Here is a 12,178-nt window from a genome sequence, read left to right as displayed (position 1 = left end):
CTTCAGATTGCGGAAAGCATGAGATACTTATTCACCAGGTAATTATATTCCTTCAAGCACCATGTCTTGCAATCTGCCCCCGGACTTCTTCACATCCTTCAAGACAAAGGTTAACATCCAAGACTGACGTTCAAGGGTACTAGGAAAAGAAAGCTGCGCACCTTCTGAGAAATTCCTTGAACCGATATGATAGTGCTTCCTCGGAGCGCTCAAACCTGCGTATTGCCGTAATGAATGGTGTAGAAGTGGGTTCTGGCAGACAGGATGCAACTAGAAAGTGCGGAATGAGTAGAAGGACAAAGGGAAAACGTAACCCTCATCCGTAGCCCTGGGCAGTTTACCTGTTGATAGTCCTCTGAATTGGAGCACTTTCTGTGTGTTAAGAATGGGAAACCTCGACTTCGAACGTTGACAGGCAAATATACCGTCGAACACGCGTGGTCGGTGAACCTCATCCACCAAAGCAAGCAAACAACTGGGGCTACTGATTTTAAGGGCTTGGCGACAAATCCTTTTCCTGGCATTTGCACTCTAATATACTACGTTAGAATCTTCATACACATAAGAAATGGACGGGAGTCTTCTCACTCAAAGTCCCATTCGCGCAATGAAAAGAAGTCTGGCGGACAGTAGCCGCTGTCAAGCAAATGCCAATCGCATGGCGTTTTCCATGCAGTACTGGTTCATCAGCTATATAGCCTAGCCCATTCGAAGTACGTACATGAAGCTATAGACTTGCTTGGCTTCGCCTTTCGGCTACTAGTCTGAGCACCACGTAGAGGTGTAAGTCTTGCTCAGGTGTTATACACAGGTATCCCGTACAACTGGGGTGCTGAAGACTTTTGGTTTTTTTTCGTGGATGTAAAGAATTTTGACCTTTTTTTTGATCTTTTGGATTTTGAGGGGGGGGGGGGGGGGGGGGGGGGGTTTTTTTTTTTTTTTTTTTTTTTTTTGGTTGGGGGGGGGGGTTTTTTTTTTTTTTTTTTTTTTTTTTTTTTTTTTTTTTTTTTTTTTTTTGTCCATCGAAGCAAGATCACCAATTGGTGTCTGCTAGCGCTCAGCTTGTGAGTCGCTTTCATGAAAAGGAAAGAGGTTTTTTCTTTTCCTTTTTCTTTTTCTTTTTTTGCCTTATGGACTCTTTTTTGGTCCACTGCGGCTGGATTCCCTTTCCACTTTTCAAGGGAAGGATCCTCGACGGCTGTAGCTTTGCTCAGTCCCATCAACACACACTTACCCCAGAGGGGCTCACCACCATACATGCTCCGACACGAGAAAGCAGGGGGGAAGGGGGCAAGAGAGTTTTGATTTTTGTCGGGGATGAGAAGGTTGACCTTTTTTGGTCGTCAAGTAGAAGGGGATTGTTTTTCAAACAGAAAGATCTTCAACGGCTGTATAGCCTCGTCTCACTCCATCGACCCAGACACTACCCACCAGGGAAGAGCAGGAGCTTCTTCCATCCGGTCATCGAAGGTCATTGCTGACCACGAGAGCGACAACGACCAGGCCAATTCTTCAGCCTTGCTAACACCTTTCATGTCCGTCATCTCCATTTTTGTGTCTAGAGGGGCTGCCTCCAGCATATCGACGTCTCCGTCGAGACTAGGATTGGTTCTCATCTTGACATCCCCACCAAGAGAAGGGGCTTCCTTCATCTCGATATCTCCATAGTAGGAGTTTGCCTTACGGCGAGGCCGGTGGGTGCGTCGGCCTTGAGGTTGATGGTGACGAGCATTTTTAGAAGCAGGGGCTCTGTTACCACACTGGCCAGGGGTGGAAGCATCGGGCTTCCTATGTGGTGACTGGAGGCGCATACCCTGCAGTTGTTGGCCTTTTCCAGCTGGCAGACCCTGTTTTTTTGGTGGAGTGCGACCTGTTCGTGGACGGGTGCTGCCATGGTCGGCTTTGGGAGAAGCGCTGAACTTCTTCTCCAGATCCTTGAGAGACATGGTTTTCATGCTGAAGGATGAATAGAACCTTGGGATTCTGTTGGGATAGGAGGGAAACGGTAATGATGTATAGGGATTGATAAAACTTGTTCGTGTTCTATGAGATTGAGGGTGATTCGGATTTGAAGCTCAGGTTAATTTAATAACAGAAGGAAGTTTGTTTGAGACCCCCTTAATTTTTATGGATTGAAGTCTGGAGAGAGAAAGGAGAAGAGAGAGAAGGCCCCGGAGGGGAACCGGGAGAAGGACAGGAGTTGTACCCCAGCGGCCTTGCTCCTGGACGTCATGACGACCTACAGGGACTCTTTCCAGGACGTCGAGATTGTGACAGCATTCCCTAATGGGTACCATCTCAACGCTACTCAGACCACTCAGTAGCACCGCAGAAAGCTTAGCAGTATCTGGAGGTGTACCATGGGGGTAAAGCCTGCTGCCACTTGAATTCTGCTTGGGCCAATCACCAAGACAGCAGCCGCAGAAAAATCAGGGTTAGACTCTCAGGTACGGTTTTAATCTTTGCTGACTTCTTCAGCTCAATTTCCGTGCCATTTATGGAAGCAGAGCTTGACAGCGGAACCTTCACCATTCGAGTCTTGGGGGTCACTTGAATACTGTTGAAAAGGCAAGGCTGGACATGATATTACGTGGACACTGACCATCCATTGATATCAGTGGTCTCGAGTTGCCCCTGTTCTGATCTTTTTCCGGGGCTGACTCGTAACAGCACCGGTCCGGGGAGACGGTGCACTGCCGGTTGATGTCAGACTGTCCCTCTTCCGTTTCTCGGCCTTAGTACTACCCCGTTTTCTCCGGTACTCTTCTCGAATTGCCAGCCTTCGCTGAACTTCTTCAGAGATGTCCTCTGTATCAATTGATATCGGATTTACATTCCGAACGTCCTCATCCCCAGGCAGTACCTTCATCAAGCGCTTGCGTTTCTGGAAGCGGGTGTGATCCGAAAGAACAGATTGATCAACAGCAGCAGGTACTGCAGTAATTCCTTCCGAGTCCAGCTCGCTCTCGTCTGCGCGTGCTCTTTTCATTCGAACTCTCGGCCGGCTGCCATTTCCAGACGAATCACTTGTCGAGCGAGAAGTTGTAGGGTCCGAGCTAGACGCCGGTTGCGACCCTCTCCCAGCGACGGAAGCTTCTATCACCTAGTCAATTGACTTTCTTGATCCCGGGGTTTGGGTAGAAAATTCTTCCAGAAAAAACTCTGTGCAGTGCAGAGAAAGCAGAACCACTTACTGGGACCCTGGGCCAAAAATAGAGTCAGTAGTACTCCCGGAATAAGGGTATATTTCATAGCAGATATGACTTACGAATCTGCCTTTGATGACCTTAAATTGCATCACCAATTTCTTCGTCCGCTCCAACATGTTGGACACCAACCGCGATGCATCGCCATTGGACGGAACTTCACCCTGGACCTGCCGTAGCAACTTGAGGTGTGATTCCAACAGAAACTCGTGCTGAGCGCAAACCTAAAGTCCCAATATTTCCGCTGTGTTAATGCAAAGGAGACGCAAGGCAGGCAGCTGGGCGAATGACCGAATCGTGCGGCCATTCCCCGGGAGATTTACACACCTCAGCCCACGACAATTGCTGCGCAGCGGCGTTGACGTTGCCGCCTGCAGAACTGGGTTCACTCTTGTCTTGCATTTCCTCTACAGTGGGATTCATTGGGGGTGGTTGACTCGATATTGGCATTTCGACAAGCTCTGAATGAAGACATGAAGTTGGATTAAGGCGTGGCTCCGCAAGGGCGGAGATCCTTTTCTTTAGGTGGGGATCGGCCCGAGAATGCTGGCTTGGCTTCCGTTTCCCTATTTGTAGCCCTCATTCACATGGTTCCAGACATGATTCCTGGGACCAACCAGATTGTCTATAATCTCCGTCTCTGCCAACCAGATTGTCTATAATCTCCGTCTCTGCTCTTTTATCGCCGTTTGATGTGGAGGATTTCGGGGATTGATTGTCCTTGCCATACTGTACAGATTAGGCCCTGCTCCCGTGACTCTCCATTCCGTCACCTTGACTGGCCTTCGGCCTTGGGGCAATGCGAAAAACAATCATGACTTTATCTACATGCCTATCGCAAGTCTCTATTGTAGTGTCTGCAGGAAATAATGTCATTTAGTTTGAATCTCAATCCCATTTCTATAATAATAGTACATCCAACGCATGTTCTCCATCAACCGAACGATGGCTTATCTTCCCCTTGGTGTTTCTTCACCCGTTTGTCAACCCCTTCTTGGCCATCGATAGAGACTGTGTCTCTTTGCAAACCTAATATCACAACAACAAGCCCTCAAACTGCCTCCAACGCTAATTATCGAACGGGGCCCATTCCTGGTCGAACATAGCGATCCCCCCCAGAGTCAGTTCGGTCTCGATCTGAAACTCAAACTAAGAGCTCTCTGTTCTATGAAAAGATCTTCTACCATTGCCTATAATCAAAGCTCCCACGGTCCACAGAATCTAGAGTCAGTTGAGCTGTCCCCTCCATCTCTCGGTTCAGCTTTCTAGTCGCTGCTCCGATCAGCCTAACACTCCTGCTCTCAACACTGTCAAGAGAGATGAGCTTTCCCTCTCAGGATCCGAGATCATACTATTGCACCCGGTCGCCCATCGTGCAACTTCTAGTGGAAAAGCTGCCGCAATCTATCCAGGGTCTGTGCTTTCGGTGGGGACGCATCTTATCTTGGAGCCTTAAGTCTTATGATGAAATGATCTTGAAGGTATGGATATAGCAGTATTAGGTACACTATCTGTGCTCTTTTTAGGCGGGCCAGTGGATCCCGGGTTAGGCCTTTGAGCGCTATACGCTCACTAGACAGGTCGCAGGCCGAAATTACTCTAATTATCCCGGCTGTTTGATCATCATGACATCGTTTCACGCAATCTCTTCTATAGCACTATTTCCTCTCAATCTTCACGGGTACAAATTGATACTGGGTTTCTGGAACAACTAGGCGTCAACCCAATGATCAGATCGTAAGCACAAGGATTGAATCACTAAATATTCTTTCAGTCTGTTTATCACCGTAAAAAGTACTGGGATTTACGACAATCAACATAGATAAAACAATTATAGGTCGAGTGAGGAAGGTGGAAGCACAGTAGTCCAAAGGGTAAGCTGGAATACCCGGTCGGATTCTCCCTCTAGCGGAGCTTTACTTTGATTTCAGAGTCAGAATACTCTTGTGATCGATCGCGATGCTCCCGAGCGGCTTGCTTATCCGCTCCATTCTTTCTTTTTCTGCGCTGTTCCTATTCGAACACAAAATGGATTGTAACAAAGAGAATCGCTGTTAATAGTGACAAAGCCATATACAGATTTGCCCCAATGCGCCAGTGATGGGCTTCACCAGCAGGATAAGCGGCTATAGGGAGGAAACCCTTGAGGAGGTATGGGAATAAGGTGTCGTTAGCGAAAAGGACTGTTCGGACTTGTGGTTCGGTCCTGAGATGAGCAGTTGCCCAGGCGCATAGAAGCGTAGCTTGGAACACTGGCTTGAAGTTCATTCAGTTGAGCCGGATGAGGGAGGTGAAGAAATGACGCTGTGGCTATCAAGTCACGTCACTTACGATTCGACGTAGTTCATATAACAGCCAGCCATGTATATAGACTTGCTGCTCGGTCGGATGGCCAGAATAATGAGAGAAGTAATATTGATTGCCTGTTGACGTATCAGTGATTTGTGAAAATAGAGCCTTGTGGGATCTGCGAGCTTACGACGTGCAAAATTAGAAAAGGCAGCCTGGTGCCGAAGAAATCACTGAACCCGCGAAAGAGAATCTCGGCAACGAGTTGGATAGCCTGCCCAATTATAGGCAGATAGTTAAGCATAGCAACGGAATTGAAATCATATCGTTAACACTTTAAGGCTTTGTGTGGTCATTGTATTAGCCTACTATCTCTTTGCTCCGTCAGCATTTTTCAAGGATTTGAGCCAGAGATTGAAATAGTTCGTCGGAGTCGTCCCAGTGCCAATGCACCATGCAACCAATGAGCGGTTAACATTGGAAATGGTGAATATACTCAGTGGATATCCAAGTCATACTGGAGAATAGCCAAAGATGCCAGAATCTGAAGGCGCGGAGGAAGGTTTTGGGAGTGATCCCGGTCTGCGGACTCCGGCCGACTCGACGTGTACGCGCTAGGGCGGTTTCTATGAAGGGGTCAGGTTATACATTTCTAGATTAGACGATATTTTGTAAGCTGGCTCACCGATGTGTCGGAGCTTGAGATAGATTCTAGAGAGCGGATTTTGCCGTTCGGCTACCGGTATGGTCAGTAGTGCGCCAGGATTGCAAAGAGTATGCTTGTACGAATCCTGGAACTGCGACATAGGCGAGAAAGGCAACAAAAATGGGGCAAATTCCCTGCTCGGGGAGACTTATCAGTTCACCAGAACATATCAATAAGGCATGACTTACGTTCATTATGAACGCCCATTGCCACCCTTTTCTTCCGAGTGTGCCGTCGAGGTTTGTCGAGAGTGCTCCTTGAAGTGCTCCGGAAAGCATGGCACCTAATGGCTGGGCATGTTGTAGAGACTCATGCGCAATGCCATCTGGTGTGTGAGGTACCATTGACTATAAATCATGGTCTAAGTTTACGTGAAAATCGAGGAGTTGAAGAAAGCGTACCTAATTATAGTAAAATATCCTGGTCAGGTAGCACCACAGAAACCTATAAGACAGCGAAGGCCATAGACCTGTGACAATTAATCTTTCAACAATTCTGAAAGACGACTCTGGGGTATAAGTAGCTACCTGTTTCGCAGAGGTGGCAGTGGACAGGCAGCAGGTAAATATTCGCCAAAGGACCTGGCTTGAATTCAATATGCTGCACCGAACGTGCGTTGATATAAGGACTTCTATCCTCGCATGTGGGCAGCCAAATCGCTGGTTCAACATGAGATATGATGATACACGAGGGATAAAGCATGACAATATAGCCGATACTGCATGCGATTGGCATAGTTCAGTCTTCGTAGCAAGAACACTGACTTGAAGAATGTTGTGAAGTAATTCAGCTCATTTCCATATAGTTTCAGGTCTGCCTGCATGCCAGAAACATATGCATTGCTCCAGATATTCGACAAGATAAGTTATGATCCCCAGTTGAGAAAATACATGGCCTGCTCACAATATTGGTTAGATCGAGGTACTTGAACGCATATCCCAGAAACCCGACGACAATGAATATCACATCCAGTCGCCATACCTAATAGGCGATCAGCTTGTACAATTTACACTTGTAAAAAGAAGAATCAATAAGCCCACCAGCGCCTTCTCATCATCTGCGTCAACCGGATCGACCTCATTCTGCTCAACTTCGGTGACTTGGTCTAGAACCTCCTGGGCATATTTCTGTTGAATAACCATCACCATTGGTTCTGCCAGACGCGACTGGCAAGACGAGACAGTAATTAATGTTTGTGAGAAACCATCACTAGACTTTGAAGTTGACAGTGCCGGGCTTTAAATCAAAGGCCATTGTAACAACGGTCGAAGGAGATCGGCCCCTATCACGGAACGATAGTAGGAATGGCGTCAGCGCGTGATGCGAAGACGTGCTCTAAGACCCTACTTCACTTGCATCGTCGAGCTTAAAATAAGAATCAGTGCACACAATGTCAATCATTTTATCTCTGTATGAAGATAAGGTGCCGTTATCTGGGCGATCGGGATAAATGCCGATCATATCATCCAGGTAGTTGGCAGTCGATTTCTTCGGGCAGTCTGTCCGCATTGCTTGTATTGAACTAATGAACACACGGCCAGTAGTAAATATCACTGCCATACTATTATAGGACAAGACGATTGTGATATGAAATGAGTGGATCTATTGGCCTCATGATACTTGAAGTATGAGAACATTGAAGTAGATTGGAGCCTTAGCCAGGGTGGGGATATTTTCTCCCGTTTTAAGTAGTTTATGCGACGAACAATATGTGGTGATCATTGGTGGAGGCAATCAATTGACTCTAGGCTAGTATTTTAACTCATAGTAGAAGACCAAGAACGGGACACATGAACACCAAATGAAATTCCTCCTTTTCATAAGAAGGTAGGTGAAAAAGTAGATCATGATATGGAGGACGTTAAGCGGGAAACCGGCAATCGGAACCGGTTTCCGATTCGGGAAAAGAAGGAAATCAACCTTGCACCTGAAGTGACAGCAACCGCGGGGAAGTGTCACCGCGCTTTTTCAACAACTCTTTCGCGCTCATACATCGAGGCCCCAATCTGTTCTCTCACCAACCACTGGATAATCTGTCTCAATCGAGAACTGTTGTACCGGCTTGCTTTGCGTACCAAGTACGGACAACCCCCTCAAGATAAGCGCCCAGTTCTTGCCTCTTTCCAGGCGGCGCAAATGAGTCTACCAAGGTGCTAATAACAAAGTCTTGACCCAAGGGAGAGACCTCATCTTGGGAATACCTCCTCGAATGCGTCTGGCTCATATGCTTCAGCGTTGGCTCTGACGTAGCTGGCCCTCTTCCTCGGCTTAGAGACTCGATTGATTGCAGCACCATCTGCACCGCTTGGTCATAGACTGAATCCTCATTTCCAGCAACATCAGGAGAGAGGTCGACGGATTCGTAGTGAGTCTCGCTCGAGTCAATCGGACCTTCAGCCTCACCTAAAATGGCCATTGAGTAGCTAAGCGTTGCTTTCTTGGAGCCCCTTTCACTCGAGGCCCGTTGGAATGTCGGATAAAGATCGAGCAGATACCCAGACGCTGACGAGAAATAACGTGCAGCAATCTTTCGAGCGCGGTCACCACACCTCAGCGATACTCCCACGTCGATGAAATGATGCTTGAGCGTGTCTGAGAATGTCTCATCATCCACCGAGGAGAGGTCCTGCAGAAACAATCCATATGTGGACTTGATTTGTTCAATGGTCATGTGCTTGGTACCTTTGGAGCCCTGAGACTGCAAGAATGGTCGGACGTAGTCCCGCAGAAGCTCAACTTCGAGGAATTCTGACTCTCGCCTGCCAAGCGGCAGTCTCTTGACAGGCTCCGACCGTCTTTCATCTGGGCACAGGAAAATGAAAGGCATGTGCCCTTGAGAAAGAAGCTTCGGAACAAGTTCACTGACTATTATGGTGGAAAGGAAGTCAGAGCCTAAGAAAATAGCGACATGCAAGGACCTAGCAGGAGGATCTTGAGCTAAAGCATCCGCAACTCGTGCGGCATGCGCCGCAACGCGGTCAATAGCACTGACATAAAAATGTGTTCCACGTGTTAGTGTTCCCATGGTATATAGTCCTGGCGATGCTTGAAACGTGTCAAAATCGACATCGACCCCGCCCGTTGGATGCGGCGTGAAGAGCCCCTTTGAGACAAGCGACCGAATCAACGGAGATGAAATCCGGTCCAGGTGGCATTCCTGACCAGTAGCCTCAACCACATAGGATGCTTCAACCAGTCCTGATGAGGTATTTGCAAAGAAGACTTTCTTGTCGGGATTCCAATAAACCTTTTCGCCAGCGACGACGTGCAGCTGGGACTTCTCCATCAAGTTCAAGATCTTCTGAGCATTTTGCACGGGCATCCCGTGACGATATCTCATCCATGGACTGAAGAACTTATCCAGAAATAGCTTCTGACTCTCAAGTGGCAAACAGTTCCAGTACCTCTCAATGACAGGTGCTGTGTAGCGAAGGACAGTCTGCCAGTGAACATCACCATCTCGTGCAGCCTTAATATCAGCCTGCAATTCCTCAAGCGGGGAAGCATGTTTTTGGAACCAGCTCCAGTCGCCATTGGTGGCGTGATCAATTTCATCCATCAAGCAAGTCATGAGTTTAACCAACGCATCGTTCGGATTCTCTTCAAGTTCTCGTGCAAGTACATGGAGGGTATATCGCCGTGGGAAAGGCTCAGGGTCTCCTTGGACTGTAGGTACTCGGCCACTTCTCGACATGAAGGTGATAGGGCCCTGATGCCCATTCTCGGACAGGGATATAGCGGTGTCAACAGCTGATAATCGAGATCCGATGACTAAAACGGTGGCGTCGGCAGGAATAGTCTTCAGGTCCTCTGTCGGCCATGGGCTCGCGAAAAATTGTGGTTGATTCATCAGATGTGTATACCTGGTAGAGGTGAAATTGCCTGGGGCCATTACGACCCGACTCGCATGACATGGTTCACCGTGGCTTAGATTCAAAAGGAACGACCCATCATCTCGGCGCTCAATGTCGGTAACTTCGTCATGAACGAAAGAAACGCTCAGTCCCAGCTGTTGGGCCGCCTTGAGTGCTTGATGCGACATGTCCTCGAGGTATTCACCATATATGTCTCGTGAAGGGAATGGCCCACTTTCGAGCTCGCTCCTCCAACGTGAAAAGTGCTTGGGGTCATTGAAATACAACCCCATTGTGTCGGTATGCATGTTGATTATGGTGCCTGAGCAAAGGGAGGAGTATGCCAATCCAGGACCGAACCGTGTCTCCTTCTCGATGATAGTGATAGGTGGCAGGACTTTGCCATTCTTGGCCTTCTCAATCAAGTGCAGTAGCACTGCAATGCCACTCGCACCGGCTCCGACTATAACAATATTTCCCGTCTGGGGATCAGAGGAAGAAGACTGTGAGGCACCCATGATAAATGCTAGAAAGATTGGAACTCCGTGCTGTGGGAGCAATATGGAAGAGCTCTCACCGGTGAGTAGAAGTATTTATGCCACTCTCTGTTGCGTATGCACTGAGCTCGATCCAGGCAGCGCGGTATTCAGTTCTATGCGTTTCCGAGAATAGAACTACAGACTCTCATGACCACACTCAGGCGAACCGTTATAGATCGCCAAGACACTTCTCCAAGTACGACCTCCCTTTCTGCAAGTGCAGTTTCCGTTCCATGAGACACTTGCTGCACTGTGAGCAATTCGGAGTTCAGAGGATGTCTTGTGAATTCTCCTCATCGGCCTCTATTGCCAAGAAGATCTACATCAAGATGCGGCATAGGTACATCTCGTGGTAACAGAATAATATCTCCTTAGACGAGAACCATGTCGCATACATGCATCAATTGCACGATCGGGCCTTTCAAAACACTTCCGACTCCGTGCCGTACAGCGAAATCCGACGATTATGAAGCAGCAAACATTAGTGCGATGCAATAGAGCACGCAAGTCAGAGATATGTGCAATGGTAATTACGTTATTCAGTTGTCTTAGGTCATTTCTCAAGGCATTTCTTCGAGTCTGGACTCGACCATTCCGCAGGGAAGACGATCCCAGCCGTCGCAACCACCAAGAAGCGCGGTCATAAGCAGAGCGATTTTGCCACGGGCACGACGCGGGACAGTGACACACTAATGCAGCCTTCGTACATGCTATTGGGTTTCAGCCCTGATTGGTCCGGAAGTTTTGCTGCAATGACCCAGTATTACTCCGTTATGCAGCCCAAAAACTCTTGATCGAACAAGCCCTGAAAGAAGACCAGGCTGCAGGTCTTGAGTAACACATGGCAAGTCAATGAGTCCTCCGTGGCTAGGATGAATACGACTAATCTTCGGATGAGATTCAAGTTCGGTTGAGTTGACTGCCATATCGGGTTTCCGAGAGAAGTGTGTTCCGATGGTCCGCTATAATTCCACTGACACGTGAAGTGTGTTACATATGATCTTACTCAAAAATCTTATTCTCGACGTTCGTTTCTCTCCGGCTGATCACCTTTGTGGGCAGCATTTACCCGACTAAGCTGACCGGAACAAGATCATTTTGGCCATGAGGACGATCTTCAGTGTGGTTGAGATCCATCTCTCCATACGGCGGCCTTGGATGGCAGCGGCCTTGCAAGTCCAGAGTAAGCGCTAGGAGTCACAACCTCCTTAATCAAAATCATTTCCGAGGCGGTCATATACGACACAAGGTGATCAAGGCAGGATTGATTGCATTTGGCATACCATCTTCTTGGCAATTGTGGCATCTGCATCCTTCACCGTCGTGATTGGCCCCTGTTCCTTCTGCCCTACTGACCCTATTTTTAAATCTAAATCTTCCCATAAGGCTTGAAAGTGCGTTTTCACTCGGCTAAAAAAGAGAAACCGGGGAGGGGGGGTCGTTCGTCGGCTGGTGCGCATTCTTTCCCCGGACTTCTTGAAGTTACTTTAATTCCGGGTAAGCCGGGATGGCGTCGGGGGGTCGGACTCGGAGGTGACAGGGTTACCATGCATGCGCCAGGGCGGCCAGCGGGGTTCTCTTGGC

At 48.2% G+C, this 12,178-nt stretch overlaps 4 protein-coding genes across 4 annotated transcripts; all 4 read right to left on the bottom strand.

The window, feature by feature from the left end:
* Positions 1 to 209: 209 nt before the first annotated feature.
* On the bottom strand, positions 210 to 1,946 carry BO97DRAFT_422221 (uncharacterized protein; the record flags this gene model as incomplete). The annotated part of the gene is made up of 2 exons (XM_025696778.1): positions 210 to 270; positions 1,432 to 1,946. 2 exons carry the CDS (start codon positions 1,944 to 1,946, stop codon positions 210 to 212), a joined length of 576 nt encoding a protein of 191 aa, XP_025554021.1.
* Positions 1,947 to 2,137: 191 nt separating this feature from the next.
* BO97DRAFT_476284 (uncharacterized protein) lies at positions 2,138 to 3,656 on the bottom strand (the record flags this gene model as incomplete). The annotated part of the gene is made up of 4 exons (XM_025700467.1): positions 2,138 to 3,096; positions 3,195 to 3,201; positions 3,269 to 3,430; positions 3,534 to 3,656. 4 exons carry the CDS (start codon positions 3,654 to 3,656, stop codon positions 2,615 to 2,617), a joined length of 774 nt encoding a protein of 257 aa, XP_025554020.1. The 3' UTR covers positions 2,138 to 2,614.
* A 1,563-nt stretch (positions 3,657 to 5,219) lies between these two features.
* Positions 5,220 to 7,455, bottom strand: BO97DRAFT_432559 (uncharacterized protein; the record flags this gene model as incomplete). Its single annotated transcript, XM_025697553.1, has 12 exons — positions 5,220 to 5,462; positions 5,686 to 5,769; positions 5,865 to 5,869; positions 6,014 to 6,121; positions 6,181 to 6,231; positions 6,386 to 6,484; positions 6,637 to 6,670; positions 6,808 to 6,919; positions 6,966 to 7,018; positions 7,105 to 7,182; positions 7,242 to 7,316; positions 7,429 to 7,455. 12 exons carry the CDS (start codon positions 7,453 to 7,455, stop codon positions 5,220 to 5,222), a joined length of 969 nt encoding a protein of 322 aa, XP_025554019.1.
* A 495-nt stretch (positions 7,456 to 7,950) lies between these two features.
* On the bottom strand, positions 7,951 to 10,757 carry BO97DRAFT_441355 (FAD/NAD(P)-binding protein). The gene has a single exon (XM_025698165.1). The coding sequence runs from the start codon at positions 10,571 to 10,573 to the stop codon at positions 8,240 to 8,242; it is 2,334 nt and encodes a 777-aa protein (XP_025554018.1). The 5' UTR covers positions 10,574 to 10,757; the 3' UTR covers positions 7,951 to 8,239.
* Positions 10,758 to 12,178: the final 1,421 nt, after the last annotated feature.

The sequence above is a fragment of the Aspergillus homomorphus genome (genome assembly GCF_003184865.1).
Source record: "Aspergillus homomorphus CBS 101889 unplaced genomic scaffold BO97scaffold_7, whole genome shotgun sequence".
NCBI lineage: Eukaryota > Fungi > Ascomycota > Eurotiomycetes > Eurotiales > Aspergillaceae > Aspergillus > Aspergillus homomorphus.
The sequence above is the reverse complement of the archived record's forward strand: the minus strand, read 5'-3'. Positions and strand labels throughout refer to the sequence as shown.